The sequence below is a fragment of the Lepidochelys olivacea genome, assembly GCF_965140295.1.
Source record: "Lepidochelys olivacea isolate rLepOli2 genome assembly, chromosome: 8".
NCBI classification, from domain to species: domain Eukaryota; kingdom Metazoa; phylum Chordata; order Testudines; family Cheloniidae; genus Lepidochelys; species Lepidochelys olivacea.
In genome coordinates this window covers 85,441,939-85,458,200 of record NC_140418.1, presented here as the reverse complement: position 1 = coordinate 85,458,200, position 16,262 = coordinate 85,441,939, and the positions used below count along the sequence as shown (strand labels likewise).

General features: G+C 40.5%; 1 protein-coding gene across 1 annotated transcript in view; it reads left to right on the top strand.

Moving 5' to 3' along the window:
- The first annotated feature begins 566 nt into the window (after window positions 1–566).
- Window positions 567–16,262, top strand: part of LOC311525239 (serine/threonine-protein kinase TNNI3K) — a 164,903-nt gene continuing 149,207 nt past the window's right edge. Inside the window, exons 1-4 of the mRNA XM_084637183.1 lie at window positions 567–622; window positions 1,300–1,408; window positions 14,289–14,374; window positions 16,142–16,239. Of these exons, the coding sequence (XP_084493309.1) occupies window positions 583–622; window positions 1,300–1,408; window positions 14,289–14,374; window positions 16,142–16,239 (333 nt within the window). The 5' untranslated portion in view covers window positions 567–582. The remainder of the gene's footprint in view (window positions 623–1,299; window positions 1,409–14,288; window positions 14,375–16,141; window positions 16,240–16,262) is intronic.

Below are 16,262 nucleotides of genomic sequence, written 5' to 3'. Positions count from 1 at the left end.
AGTACAGCTGCTTTTCGTGTCCCCAGGGCTGAACTCCTGTGAGATAGATCAGGAAACAAGGACACAGAATGCACGTGTACACCATAACCTTGAGCTAATGGGTGAATCAATTTTTCCACTCAATTCTATGATACTTCATTGGCATAACAAACTGGACAAGTGTTGCCAAAGTGTAAGAAAAAGATGTACTCAGACGAAAACACAACCTATCCACAATAGGATTACACGCTGTGATTGGGAATCGATTCCATGTCTATTCCTCACCACTGATCTGGTGGCAGTTTGCTCACCCTCCCCTATGTATGGGTAGTCAACAGATGGAAGCAAATATTGCTGCTGAAACATTTGCAATTTATTCTTGACACTGTATTTTAAACAAACTGATTAGTTACCTTTATTATTTTATACTTGATAGCACACATTGTTTTGCTCTGTGTCATTGTTGCATGACATTCCATTTGGCACACAGTTTATTTTTAGCCAGAGACTATCAAAGTATTTTTCAGTAGGGCTGTCACTGCACTTGAACAAGGAATCATTACTGCAAGAACTTTACTGAAACAAAGAAGAAATATTGAACAAATGGGGAATTATAAATCTAGACCAACCCAAACTTGCACTGGTAATTAATGTTGTTTCTTTAAATGCAATATGATATAAATCCATCAACCAGCAGCAAAGGTAGCATTAGCAAATTTACTCATTTGCTAATTTCCTCTTGAGTTCAAGGATAAGGTATTATATTACTCCTAATCTATATGAAGACTGGCTTGACTCAAATCACATACAGTATCTATGAAAGAAAAAGAGGAAGAAAAGCCAGCAAATTTCTTCAAACCATTAGATCATACTAAATTAGATTATTTTGTTGATTTAATTAATATTTAATTAGAACATTACAAAACTTAGAACTATTTTTATTCTGTACTTCTATACCGTTAACACTTAGATATTTAGAACTAACAAATACAACCTTGTGAACTTAGCTTTTCACTATTAAAATGAAATGAATTTTCCAGAAAGATTGAAATATCTAATATTATGTATAGCATAGGTATGTGTTTGTGTATATTGTTTTACACAAGGAAAAAACTCCTAACTCTTTTTGCATAATACATATAATATCATTTAAACTGCAAATATCCATAATTTAAACTGAAAGTGTTCTTAGCAAAATAATCTATAATTTGGTAAATTTGATAGTGAAGTTGTTTTGATTACTGGGAGATTGTGATTTGTGTGCTCATGTTGTATAGGGCATGAAGTATATTGTGAATCGTATTTGCTTTTTCTTGTTAGATGAATGGAAGAAGAAAGTTAGTGAATCATACGCTATAATCTTAGAAAGATTAGAAGATGACCTGCAGATCAAAGAAAAGGAGTTCACAGAACTGAAACACGTCTTTAGGTAAATGATTCTGGAAACTTGTTTATTATATTTAGAAACAATAATTAGTTTTTTAATGTTGGTGTAGTTGCAAATGTTTTCATATATGTGTCAATGAGCGTTGCACATATGGATAGTCTATATCTGCATTCTATTTATATCTGCTATCTGTTTTCAGGAGTAAGTCCTTATAACTCTGGGCCAGTGTCCCACATTCTAGTACCAAGATTAATGGCTGCTTATTACTAGAGCTGGGTGAATACTGCCAAAATTTTACTGCAAATGTATGTTTGAATTTTGTAATGAATTTGCTTTAGCAGTGTACATACCTCCTTTTGTTCATTCTCCAAAAATGCTTTGGCAAACAAGTCTACTGGCAGGCATATTTGCAGATTTTTACACAAAGATGCAGGCAGAATAGTTGCTGAAAGTAATTTCAAATTCCTAATTGTAGTCACTTTATCAGGAAACCTGATTCTAAAACTCCTACTCATCCAATAAGGTAACATACTGTTATGGGTCAGGCATGATCACCGCCTAAGATTCAGAATAAATGCAAAGAAACCATTTTAATCAGGCCTGAAACAATAGAATCATAGAATCGTAGAACGGGAAGAGACCTTGAGAGGTCTTCTAGTCCAGTCCCCTGCACTCGAGGCAGGACTTAGTACTATCTAAACCAGTGGTGGGCAACCTGCGGCCCACGGGTCACACATGGCCCGTCAGGGTAATCCACTGGTGGGCTGCCAGACAGTTTGTTTATATTTATATGGCCCACAGCTCCCAGTGGCCGCAGTTCACTGTTCCCGGACAATGGGAGCTGCGGGAAGCGGCGCGGGCTGCAGGGATGTGCTGGCTGCCACTCCCCACAGCTCCCATTGGTGGGGAATGGTGAACCGTTGCCACTGGGAGCTGCGGTAGGCCGTGCAAATGTAAACAAGCTGTCTGGCAGCCTACCAATGGATTACCCTGATGGGCAGCATGTGGCCGCAGGTTGCCTACCACTGATCTAAACCATCCCTGACAGGTGGTTGTCTAGCCTGCTCTTAAAAATCTCCCACGATGGAGATTCCACAACCTCCTGAGGCAATTTATTCCAGTGCTTAACTAACCTGATGGGAAGTTTTTCCTAATGTCCAACCTAAACCACCCTTGTTGCAATTTAAGCCCATTGCTTCTAGTCCTATCCTCAGAAGTTAATGAGAACAATTTTTCTCCCTCTTCCTTGTAACAGCCTTTTATGTACTTGAAATTACAGTAGCCCACAAAATACAGACACATGGAAAAGCGGAGTAAAAGCTGAATCATGTGGGGGTTTTCAAATGCAGGGGCTGAGGCTTTGATTGATAGAACTGTTTTGGGTGGAGGAGGAGGGTAATTGAGCACAAGCTAAAGTGCCACAGGACAAGCTGAAGCAGCTAGAGAAAGCCAAGAAGATGGTAACAGAAGGCTGGTAACATAGTCCAGAGAAAAAGCTTTTTGGGAAGAGATAACCTATGGGAAGGCAGGCTTGGATCAGCGAACAAAGGAACTGTCTCCTGCTGTTTGTGTCCTTCTGTGTTCAGGGAAATAGGACTTTGAAAATAAAACTTACATTAAATAAATACCTACTGCCAATTTGTCCTAACTGAAACAACCTACCAGACCCTGAATTTTCTGCTAGCTATAAGTTAAAAGGAATAACAAATACCATGTGAGCTCAACAAATGGCTTGTGAATGAGTTAATTTGCAGAAGCTATCTAGTAAATAATTTCAAACATCAAATGCACTTGAGGAAAATACTGTGTTCTGTTGCCAGACCATTAACAAATAAAAAAGGCAAAATTGGTCAGCTAACCTATTCATTCTGATTATTCACTCAGTTATGTTAATTACCATTGTTTGAAACCCCAATTTGAAATGCAGATTGTTGATTATATTGGGCTGGATCCTGAAAAATGCTGAGCATTCTGGGTCTGAGCCAACAAAGCACTTAAGCACATGCTCAATTTTAAGTATGTGAGTAACTCCATTGACTTAACTGTAAAGTGTGTATTTAAATGTTTTGCTACAATGCTCAACACTTTGAAGCATTGAGTCCACTGAGCTGCAGTAGAAAGTATATTTTTGTCTCTGCATTAGGTAAAAGAGAAGAAAATAATTTATTATGTGGCTAGCTGGCCACTGGAAGCTGACCACTTTGTCCTGAAACCAAGCGTAGGACCATTAAATGTGTCAGTCAACTTTCTCTTGTTAAGTGGGGAATGCTATTAATTCCCACTGAAGTCAATGAGAATTACTGATACTTAGCACATTGCAGGGCTGGGCCCTCTGTTACTGACATCCGAAAAGTGGACTTTTGACTTTTAATCAGGATTCAAATATCTATCGACAGGTTCAGCTCTCCCATCCACCCTGGGTCACTGGAATTGGTCAGTGTACCCATGTGAATCTAAAATCAGAATCTGGTCTGAAGGCTATAGTTTTTGTCCAAGATTAATAGTAATGGGATAATTATTCTGTGTGGCTCTGTCACCTCTGAGGAGACATTAAACGAGGCTGGTAGGATACACCCACACAAGAGAAAATCTTTTGTTCAGTGAGGAAGAAAAATAATTTTGAGAAACTGGTTAGAGGCCAGGGAGAAGTTGGTTATGAGACTGCTGGAGAAGAAATATGGGGTGGCAAGACTTGTGCACTCTGCTTGTACATTTTTCCTCATAACATACCAGTTGCAGAAGATTTTTGAAAAGACATTGTCTTTCCTGTGCTCAGACTTGGCGGCTGAAAGGAAGGTAAGGCTAAATGCAGTTTCCCCAAAACAACCTCAAAATTATGGTGGGACATATTTGCATCTGTGTACATTTTAAAGGCTGTGTATGGAGTTTCACTTTATGTGACATGCTTTGCAAAGAAACAGCCTCCAAAAGCCAGAAACATGTAGTTTTATGATATAAAATGCGACTTCACAGTTCACACTGTTCATCAGTTCACACTGATGTTCTTGATATTATCACATGTGCCTCTGCTGTCAGTATACCATTGCACAACTTGTTAAAGGGTATGCTTTGGATTGTCACATGCCAAAATTGGTGCTGGTCATGTTTACTATTTGTTTTATGTCAGTATCTAGAGGCCACAACAAAGTTCAGATAGACACTGTGTCAGCCTCTGTGCGAGCACAAGGGGGAAGAAAGTACCTGCCCTGAAGAATTTACTGTCTAAATAATTGAGGCAGACAAAGGGAAGGAGAAAAAAAAGTGTTATCATCTCCATTTTGAAGCAGTGGTATTGGGGCACAGGTTGATACAATGACTTGCCCAAGGTCACACCAGCAATCTGTTGCAAAGCTGGCAACTGAACCCAGATCTCCTGAGTGTCAGTGCAGTGCCTTAATCTCAGTCCCACCCTTTTCCGAAGGGTAGCCGATCACAGGAACTTCCTGAAAGGGGGACTTATTTGGTCAGAAGGGGATTCAAAGCACACCCTGGGGAACTCACATTTAGGCTTTGTAACCACAAACTTCAAAATCTAAGACCAATGGAAATGGTTTTATGAATTTTAAAAAAAAAATTACTGTGGAAGCCTTTTCAACACATAAACGTTGCCTTGCAGTGTTTGCAACTAAACCATTGCTGTCAGAATATGAGAAACACAAAGTGTAACTGAGTACAAATTGACTATAAACCAGAGAAACTGAAAATCTATTTTCCTCTTCCATGTTGAGAGAAAAGGAAAATATAAACAAATGGCCTAAGTGGTGAAAAATTAGATTTTTAGTAATATATGAGGTCTTTTTAACAGGGAAAGGAATTTGATCTTTAGAAATATGTGAGTTTTGAACTTGACAGCATCCCCTTCAATGCTACCATTTGTCTTATGTCACTGAACTCTAGAAGGGAGAGTGGGAGACGTGATGTTCCAATAGAATCATATTTGGGTATTTTGAAACTCTTAAAATTCATTCATCAAATGAATCAATCTATCTCTTGATTCATGCACCAAAATGTATTAAAACACAAATTCCAAGCATGGGGGTGGGGGGGAGATATGTTAACAAAAAGGAGTTTTCCCCAAACCTCTGGAGTTTCTTTCCCACAATCACCCCTCAAGGAAAATCTGAATGAATAGATGGGCCTTACATCAGTATCATTAATCATGCTATGCCTGAGCGGACACGTATGGAGCTATAACATATTTGAAGAATGAGATTTTCTTTATAGTGAGCAAAACATTTTGTTTTCCTTAGTAAAAAGTAAGTGGTAAATGAAGAACAGTCATTAAAGAAAAAAATGTGACTGTAATGTATGGAAGAATTATTCCATATCAGAACAGTTTACATTAAGAAAATAGAAACAAGACCAGCAAGCTTCCTGAATGCCTAATACCTGCCATCTAGGTGACAGATGTGGAAACTTAGCCTTGCTAGAAGCTAGTCAAACTAATACATGCAACTTTTCAGAAAGGAGTCTAGCTCTTGGTTTTATCAATAGGCTTTACATATTCATATGTATCAGTTCCACACCCCTTTTTTACTAGAATACCATTCCTCATGGAATGGACCTAAAGACCTGGGTTTGTATAACCTATTCTAAGTTAGTCGCTGGAGCATGTCTGGAATTTCTGTTAGGATGATTTTGTGACAGGAAATGCGGTTTCCACAAGATTGAAATTTTCTTTGGAAAAATCTTCCTTATGATGACATTTTCTGTTGGAAAACTTGAAATGAAATTTTGGGTTGTTTTTACCTGTTCAGAATATTTTGTTTTGTTGAACTGACCCAAAATGTTTCATTTCAAATCAGTTTAATAAAACACCAACTTGTATTTATTTCCCTATTAACAATTGCATTGGAATTCTAGTTTGGGCCCCATTCTCTCCTATGGGCTGAGCTCCTCGGAGGACTATATCTCCCATAATACAATGCGGATTTTCCTTTGGCCAAGCAAGATACATCACAGGAGTAACATGAATCTAGGTTTGTCATGGGACGTATAATCCAGCCAGGGAGCCTGGCTCAGAAGGGACAAGTGGGAGGCATGAGGTTTCTGAACTACAGCTCCCATGAGGCAATGCACCACAATGAGAAAATGCAGTTTAATGCTGAACTGACTTGAAACAAAGCATTTCAAATCACTTCAACAAACCAAACAAGAAACATTTTGATTTGGGGTATGCTGAAATATTTTATTTTGAGCAAAATATTTTGTTTTTGTTGAAAATGTTCGAACAAAATGTTTCAGCGTTTCCAAATAGAAATTGTTTGGAAATCAATTTTTGAAAATGTCAACTTCTCAACCCAATTTGGTATGGAACTGACTGTGGAAATGTTGGAATTCAGCTCTGCTGATGCCAAGCCCACTGTTTCCCCCCCACCCCTCCCCAAAAAAAAAAACTTTGTAAAGATGGAATAATTCATTGCAAAAAGCCACCAGCCATGATGGTGCAAGTTAACGCTTAGCACATCTCTGGTTTAAAGGCTTTTGTCTATACTTAAAATGAATAACTTATTAAAACAGGCCCTGGTTCTGATCTCATTTAACAGTGGTTTTACATTTGTAGGGGGAATTGTATTACATTTAATAGACATCTATGGGACTTATGCACATGTTTAAAGTTAAACATGCTCAAGTGGTTTGCTGAATCAGGATGGATTTAAGCACGTCCAAATTAAGCTTGTATTTTGTGTTCTGATTAACTAAATCCATAGTGACTGATCTTAATCCCACTGAACTCACTGGCAAAAAAATCCTGTTGATATCAATGGGGCATGAATTGTCCACACAGTAGTTTTCAAAGAGATTTAACTACTTAGAATATTTAAAGGAGTAGTAATGAGATGATTTGCCCTATGAGGAGACAGAGAAATGTTAGACAAAAGCCAAAATTTCCAATCAGGGTTATTATTTAATTACCTGTAACTCAAAATCAGATTGTTTCTGGGAAGTTGAAGGAAATTGATCATTCTCCCTTGCTTCAGAAATAAAGGTAGCACTTTCCAGGCCTTCAGGAATTATCCAAGCCAAATTACAGTGGCTGTTTATTGAGGGCTTTATAAGGGGAGATGGGTGTAACTGTAACTATGCAGAGGTTACTGCCTTTCCATAAGATGTCATTAATCATGAGGGGGCAGGAATACCCAGTGTAATTGTCTATTATATTATAAAATATATTGTACATCTTTATTTGCAATACATGAGGCAGCTTTAATTTACTCATTCATTTTATTGTCAATTTTCTAGTTTTATTTTTATTAATGAATTCCCTTTGGGGGCTTTGACATGCTGTTCTGGAAAAGAGATCACTTGAGTTGTACACATGGAGAACAGAGCTTAATGAATCATAAAAATACAAAGACTAACATTTTTAACAAGTATGTTCTGTATTTTTTGCAGAAAAAAGATGCAAGCATCCAGTGTGAATGATGCATTCTATTTTTAATGAGTCAGAATGGCTATTCATCCCTTTTGAGAGATATATTATTAGAAATCTATTCATAATAATTACTTCATTTTAATTAGTCACCTCACCAAGTTGCAAGCACCATAAAATCATTAGGCTATATTAAAACATAGCAAGATATTCCAAAAATGTAGAGGAAAATTAAAAACGAAACTGAACTTCGAATTTCATAATAGATGGTCAGTTATCTGAGAGCTTTATGTGCCATTACTATAGAGAGGGCAAAAAGGAAATTGCATTTCTTTCTTAGGATGGATGTGGCTTATAACTATATTTTAATTGATCACATCAAAACCAGAAACATTTTACTAGAAGTTAATGGAAAGTCTGAATGAGGGTCTAGAAATAGTTCTAAAATGTGTCATTCCAATGCAATAAACTAAACAGAAAAACAGGGCTATTAAATCACACATTTCACTGCTGAACATTGTGGGGTCTATATCCTTGTTGATGCACAAGAGTGAGTAACTCTGATTGACATTAATGGTAGTTTTGGGGAAGGAATTTCTGTGAGAACTCTGTTTTCACAGTACTTCTGCCCTGCCTGGACTCAGGCCATATCCTGGGTCCTCTCACTCCTGCTTTTTCTTACCCTCTTAAGTCCTCGACACCTGCAATATAGAGTCCCACATCTGCATATTTCCTTGAGCTATGAATCCAGAACTAAAAGCAGGGATGTTTTTATTTGTTTGACATTGGAAAGGCAAAACGTGACTACTGAGGTTAAGAGAATGTTCAAGTTGCTTTCAAAAATCACGAAATGCCAGAGTTCAGATTGCACATACCTCCTGAATGCTGACCTCTTCTGCATATGCATTACAATGCAGGCTTAATGAAATGGACATATATTACACACGATTTCTTCCTCACCCTCAGATACCCATGTATAGCATCTTCTATGAATAAGCAATGTTTATATAAAATGTACCCAGCAGCCCATCCTCACACAACTTCCTACATGTTTATGTATAACATAAAGTAATAGCGAAAATTAGCTGACATATAGACAGTAGGCCACCTGAGTTTGACGCTGAATTAGCTTCCTGGTTAACTGTCTCACATTCCCAATTGACCCTAAGGAAGACCATTGATTGAAAAGAATATATTCAGTACATGGGTGCTAGCAATGTTATTAAAAACTTACCTAAGGGTATGTCTATACTACGAAATTAGGTTGATTTCATAGAAGTCGATCTTTAGAAAGTGATTTTATACAGCCAATTTTGTATATCCCCACTAAGTGCATTAAGTTGGCAGAGTGCGTCCTCAATACCTTGGCTAGCATCGACTCACAGAGTGGTGCACTGTGGGTAGCTACCCCACAGTCCCCGCAGTCTCCACTGCCCTTTGGAATTCTGAGTTAAGCTCCCAATGCCTGATAGGGCAAAAACATTGTGGCGGGTGGTTTTGGGTACATGTCGTCAGTCTCCCCTCCCTTCCTCCCTTCCTCCATGAAAGCAACGGCGGACAATCATTTCGCACCTTTTTTCCTGGGTTACCGCTGTAGACGACATAGCACAGCAAGCATGGAGCCCGCTTAGCTCACTGCTGCTGTTGTGAGCATTGTAAACACCTCATGCATTATCCTGCAGTATGTGCAGAACCTGGCTAGGAGCCGCCAGCATAAGGATGATTGTGAGGAGGGCGTGGACACAGACATTCCTGAAAGCATGGGCTGTGGCAATTGGGACATCATGGTGGCAGTGGGGCAGGTTGATACAGTGGAATGCTGATTCTGGGCCCAGCAAACAAGCACAGACTGGTGGGACTGCATAGTGTTGCAGGTATGGGATGAAACTTTCGCATGTGTACTTTGTGAGTTCCTTTCCCTTGCCCTGAAGCACAGGAATACCAAGATGAGAGCTGCCCTGACAGTTGAGATGTGAGTGGCGATAGCCCTGTAGAAGCTTGCAATGCCTGACTGCTACCAGTCAGTCAGGAATCAATCTGGAGAGGGAAAATCTATTGTGGGGGCAGCTGTGATCCAAGTAGCCAATGCAATCATGGACCTTCTGCTAACAAGGGTAGTGACTTTGGGAAATGTGCAGGTCATAGTGGATGGCTTTGCTGCAATCGGATTCCCTAACTGTGGTGGGGCCATAGACGGAACACATATCCCTATCTTGGCACTGGACCACCTTGCCAACTAGTATGTAAACCGCAAGGGGTACTTCTCAATGGTGCTGCAAGCACTGGTGGATCACAAGGGACATTTCACCAACATCAACGTGGGATGACCGGGAAAGGTGCATGACGCTCGCATCTTTAGGAACTCCAGGCTGTTCGAGCAGTTGCAAGAAGGAACTTAATTCCCAGACCAGAAAATTACCATTGGGGATGTTGAAATGCCAATAGTTATCCTTGCGGACCCAGCCTACCCCTTGCTCTCCTGGCTCATGAAGCCGTACACAGGCAGCCTGGACAGTAGTAAGGAGCAGTTCAACTATAGGCTGAGCAAGAGCAGAATGGTGGTAGAATGTGCCTTTGGACACTTGAAAGCTCGCTGGCACTGTTTGCTGACTAGGTTAGACCTCAGTGCAACCAATATTCCCATTGTTATTGCTGCTTGCTCTGCGCTCCATAATATCTGTGAGAGTAAGGGGGTGACGTTTATGGCAGGGTGGGAGTTTGAGGCAAATCACCTGGAGGCTGATTTTGAGCAGTCAGACACCAGTGCGATTAGAAGAGCACAGCTAGGTACACTGTGCATCAGAGAGGCTTTGAAAACCAGTTTCATGACTGGCCAGGCTATGGTATAACAGTTGTGTTTCTCCTTGATGCAAACCCGCCCCCTTTGTTGATTTTAATTCCCTGTAAGCCAACCACCCTCTCCACTTCGATCACTGCTGGCAAAGAAAATAAAGTCACTATTGTTTTGAAACCATGCATTCTTTCTTTATTAATTAAAAAAAAAAGTGAGATAACTGACAAGGTAGCCCCGGTGGGGTAGGGGAGGAGGGAAGGACAAGGCCACATTACTTATTGTAGCCACACTACAAATCAAACTGTTTGAATAACAGCCTTCTGTTGCTTGGGCCGTCCTTTGGAGTGGAGTGGCTGGGTGCCTGGAGCCTCCCCCGCTCCGTTCTTGGGGGTCTGGGTGAGGAGGCTATGGAACTTGGGGAGGAGGGCAGGTGGTTATACAGTGGATGCAGTGCAGTCTGTGCTCTTGTTGCCTTTCTGCAGCTCTACCAGATGCCTGATCATGTCCGTTTGCTCCCCCATTAGCCTCAGCATAGCCTCCTGCCTCTTCTCATTGTGCTCACTTAATGCTTTCTTGGCGTCCCTCACTGAATGCCTCCATGCATTCAGCTGTGCCCTATCAGTGCGGGAGGACTGCATGAGCTCGGACAACATGTCATTGTGAGTGCGTTTTTTTTTTTCGCCTTCTAATGTGCGATAACCTCAGGGATGGAGATGATAGGGGGAACATAGAAACATTTGCACCTGGGGGGGAGATAAAAAGGGAGAGTAAAATTTAAGATGATACATTTCTGAGAACAAAAGGGAGACTCTTTCACCGTGAATCAAGCAATTCACAGCAGACAGCACATGTGCTTTAGGTACAAGGTCGCATTTTTCCTTTTATATTGAGCGCCTGCCGGTATGATGACACATCACACACGGCTGGGCAACAGAATTCAGTTTCCAGGCAGCCATGGTAAGCCAAAGGGTACGCTTCTTCCGCCTTCATAACACCTGGGAATGGTTTCAAACGTCAGCGCCCTCCTTTCCCATAGCAAGCAATGATGGTTGGGTTTGCCATTTAAAAGGAGAGGCTGTGTTTTTTGGGTGGATGTGCAGCACACCCCTCCCCCCACCCCACCACGTGGCTATTCTCAGGGATGATCATCTCAGGGATGATCCTTTTTAGCCAAGTGCAAACAGCCCAGCATGAACGGGGTTCTTTTACTGTTCCCTTACAAAAATTTCCCTATTTCAACCAGGTGACCATGAATGCTAGAACTCTCCTGAGGCTAACACAGAGAGATATAGACCGAATGTTGCTTGAATGCAACCAAACCCCAGGACCATTCACTGCCATGCTTTGTGCTGCAATGATTCCAGACTACTTGCTACTGGCTTGACGTGGTAAAGTGTCCTACTGTGGAGGACGGAATAAGGCAGCCCTCCCCAGAAACCTTCTGCAAACGCTTTCAGATTACCTCCAGGAGAGCTTCATGGAGATGTGCCTGGAGGATTCCTGCTCCATCCCCAGACACATTAACAGACTTTTCCAGTAGCTGTACTGGCCGCGAATGCATCCCAATTCTTCAGGGCAAATCAAACATTAAACACAATTGCTTTTAAACCCTGTACTATAGTTACAAATAAGCACTCACCAGAGATGCCTTCTCCGGCTTCAGGGTCCGGGAACCCACCTTGGTAGGGTATGGGCTCCAGGGTGATGGAAAGATCCTGGCTGCTGGGGAAAATGGATTCTCTACTTGCCTGCTGCGCATTCTCCTCCTCCTCTTCCTCATCCACAAAATCCTCCTCCCTGTTGTGTGAGACTCCCCACTTGTAGGTGTCCACGGACAGTGGTGGGATAGTGGTAGGGTCCCCCTCATAATGCCATGCAGCTGATCATAGAAGCGGCATGTATGGGGCTCTGACCTGGAGCAACCGTTTGCCTTCTTTGTCTTTTGGTAGGTTTGCCTGAGCTCCTTAACTTTCACGCAGCACTGCTGTGTGTCCCTCGTATAGCATCTCTCCACCATGCCCTGTGCGATTTTGGCATATATATTAGCATTTCTTCTTTTTGATCGGAGTTCGGCCTGCACAGATTCTTCTCCCCATACAGCAATCAGATCCAGTATCTCCTGTTCGCTCCATGCTGGAGCTCGTTTGCAGTTCTGGGACTGCATGGTCACCTGTGTTGCTGAGCTTGCCACGCTGACCAAACAGGAAATGAAATTCACATTTTCCCAGGGCTTTTCCTGTGTACCTGGCTAGTGCATCGGAGTTGAAAGTGCTGTCCAGAGCGGTCACAGTGGAGCACTCTGGGATAGCTCCCGGAGGCCAATACTGTCAAATTACGTCTGCACTACCCCAAATTCGACCCAGCAAGGTTGATCTTAGCACTACTCCTCTCACTGGGGAGGACTACAGCAGTCGATTTTAAGATACAACAAAAGCCACTTTGTGGTACACTGTCTCTCCTTTTCCAGAATCATTAGCGGTAATATGCCTCACAAACCATATGATGCCTTGAGATACTACAATGTGGGCAATGCAATTCCTCTCCCTCCTTCTCCTCTGCACACCACTGCCTGCTGTGGGTGCTACTTTTGCCAAGAGTATTCACGTTTATCATTAGTATGTGTTATATTTTAAACTCCTTATAGTCAGTAAAAAGGAAAATGTGCCAATGCATTTTGCTCTTCCTGCCAAGAAATGTGTTTCAACAACTACTGGACATACTATAAAACAGGTGTAAGATTTGTAATATGTTTCAGTGTAGTTAGGAGCTAGCATAAAGCTTATTAGCAGATTTAACCTTGTAACACTAAGCTTTGCAGGAAGGACATTTGGCAGGTATGGTAGAAACAAGTCAAACACCTAACTGCATGCCACAAAATTATATTATCCCTTGTATTCTATTTCTTTTGTCTTATGAACTGTAATTTGGCACCCTCAAAAGCCATTGTTGTCATATATATTTACTCCTTTAATAGATCGATTTCCATTGCATTTTAAAATTCAGTGCTCTTCATTCAAAAGTAGAAAGCACTTGTCTGGGTTTTGTGGAATAATATAAATTTTTGTCAGTTTTCAGTGGGAAACACGTTAGAGTTGGAAAATTTTTTGCTCATATGTTCTACAAGTTTCCACCACTCTTATGGGGAAGGCATTGTATCCCCTAGTAGACAGGTAGTTTGTTCCTTTTACTAGGGTCTTAACAGGTATTCATTTGAAAGTGCTTCACTGCCCATCTATATATGTGTCATATGGGGAACAGAAACTATTTTCTGCAAGATCTATACTTGAGTATTCTTTGAAATTAGATTCACTGTCTCTTTCATTCCCCCAGATACCAAGTTGTTGGACTCATTAGAAATGAATACATAGTTTTTCTAATTTTTTCTATCACTTTTATCACCTTGACAGATGGAGTGGAGGGGAAGAAGGAACCTTTCTACTTATAGCAGACTATTTTTTTTCTTAAAAGAAGCTTTCTTCTCCCTTTATTCTTATAATGTAGCTATTTGTATATGTATGTATGGAAATAATGCCAAAATAGAAATATAGCTCAGGAAAAAGTAAGGGTTGGATTCAGGTTTCACTTGCAACAATAGAAATGTAGATTAATCCATTGACGTCAGTGAAGTACCTCTGGATTTACAGTGTTGGGAATAAGTGAATCGACAATGAGATTTCTCTTTTTGAATGTTTCAAATAAAAGAAAATATGCTAAAAGTTGAAAACTGTGATCATCTGTGAAATCTCTTTTTTCAGCTCTGATGAAGCCTTTAGCAAAGTCAATTTAAATTACCGCACGGAAAATGGGCTATCTCTTCTTCATTTATGTTGTATTTGCGGTGGTAAGTATTTATACTTTCATACTCTTTTAGCATGTTATTTACATGGTTAGTGATTTGGTCTATTTAATAGCCCACAGGAACATTATATTTTTTTAACTATTTGCCTTCTTCGCATTGTCCTTGTTGATGCTCTGGTAAGCATTAGCTACAACACTCTAAACTGTAGTGACAAGGTGGAGTGGCTCCAAGTAAACTTTGAGCTCCTTTCTAAATAATTCTTCAATCTAGCAAAAATTCCAATCAACTCTGATGCACAGTTAAGTACAGATGTGCAAATAACTTGAAATGAGTTGTTATATTTATTTTGTCATTAAGAGATAGTATTATTCTATATGAAATATTCACATTATAGACTGGTATGAAGGTTGAATTTTTGATACTCTTTTTCCCACAGAGAGAACATTTAATTTTTTTAATATTGTGAAAATGTTTTACAACATGGTGAATTAAAATAATAACAATTATGATAAAATAAAAATCAGATCTTTTAGCCCAGAATGTTCTTTGATGGGATTCTTGCAGATAGCAAACCAGGAGAACAAGAAAAGTCATGTGAGAGATCATCTGGGTACTCATACTGACAGCAGAATTTTCTACTCTGATCCATATTGTAGATCTCTTGTCCACATTGTGCTCATGTGTTTTGCACTTGTTCCACAATATGCAACAGAGATCAGCATTCAGAATCAAAGAGGATTTTACCCTAAGGCTTCAGTTCCACATGGCACTTAAGCACGTATTTAAATGCTTTGCTGAATCCGGGCCCAGATGTATAATCAGTGAGAACCTGACTATGCACCATTGAAATCAGTGGGAGCTTGCCATTAGCTTCAATGTGTGCAAGACCTAAGAGACCACCAGGATTGTTTTAGGCAGTTGTAGAACAGTCTGTTCCCATTAACGGTTAGATTGTGCCTGATGCTGACTGGTACCATAAGAGGGTGGTGCCCTGCCACATGTTGAGAGTTCATTAAGAAATGGGTTATTGTGTAGTCACAATGTGAGCTAAATTGTGGCAACTCTGAGGGAGAGAGCATCTTCTTCTAGCATAGCTTTGCAGGAGGCAGCCATACTGTGGATCACAGCACTTACGTGAATAAGACAGAGGTGGCAGGAGATGAGAGTGTCTTCATGCTATGGTTCACTAGTATTCCTATAAACTACTATCCCAGTAATAATAAACTGTAAAGGCGCCAGGTAGAGCATCACTTTTGGAAGGATCAATTGACACGGTATGTGTCCAGGAAACCCAACTTGTAAGGCAGGGAGGGAGGGAGCGAGTCTGATGCTGAAACAGGAGTTTTTAGCACCTCAAATATCTCTAAAAAGTCCTCCCTCAAAGATGTGAACGAGATTAGCAAGCAAATAGATGCCCAGTGCCACAAGTGTTCTCGTTAATGGCTAGATTGTGCCTGATGGTGACTGGTACCACAAGGGGATGGTGCCTGCCACATGCTGAAGGCGTCATCACTTCCCTGTCACTTTGGAGTCACTAGCAAAGTCAGGGGATGCTAGAACAGAGAGCAATCCATTCCCTTCCCATTGTACACCCATGCAAAGGCCTCCACAATCTGCCATTTAATTCTAAATCCAAGTAACACTGTCCATTTCAAGGACTATTGCTTGCATTTTGAATACTGCAAATGTGAATAAAAGTGTTGAGATCTGATCTGAGTCACATACTAAGTGTGGAAGCTCTTAGCTGATTGCCTTCATTTGCATGTTCTTTTCTGTAAATGACTTATCTTTCCAATTTTTATTATAAAGGTAACAAATCCCATATTAGAACTCTTATGCTAAAAGGGTTGCGTCCATCCAGGTTAACAAGAAATGGATTTACAGCTCTGCATTTGGCAGCTTACAAGGTAAATTAGAAATGAGAAGTCCG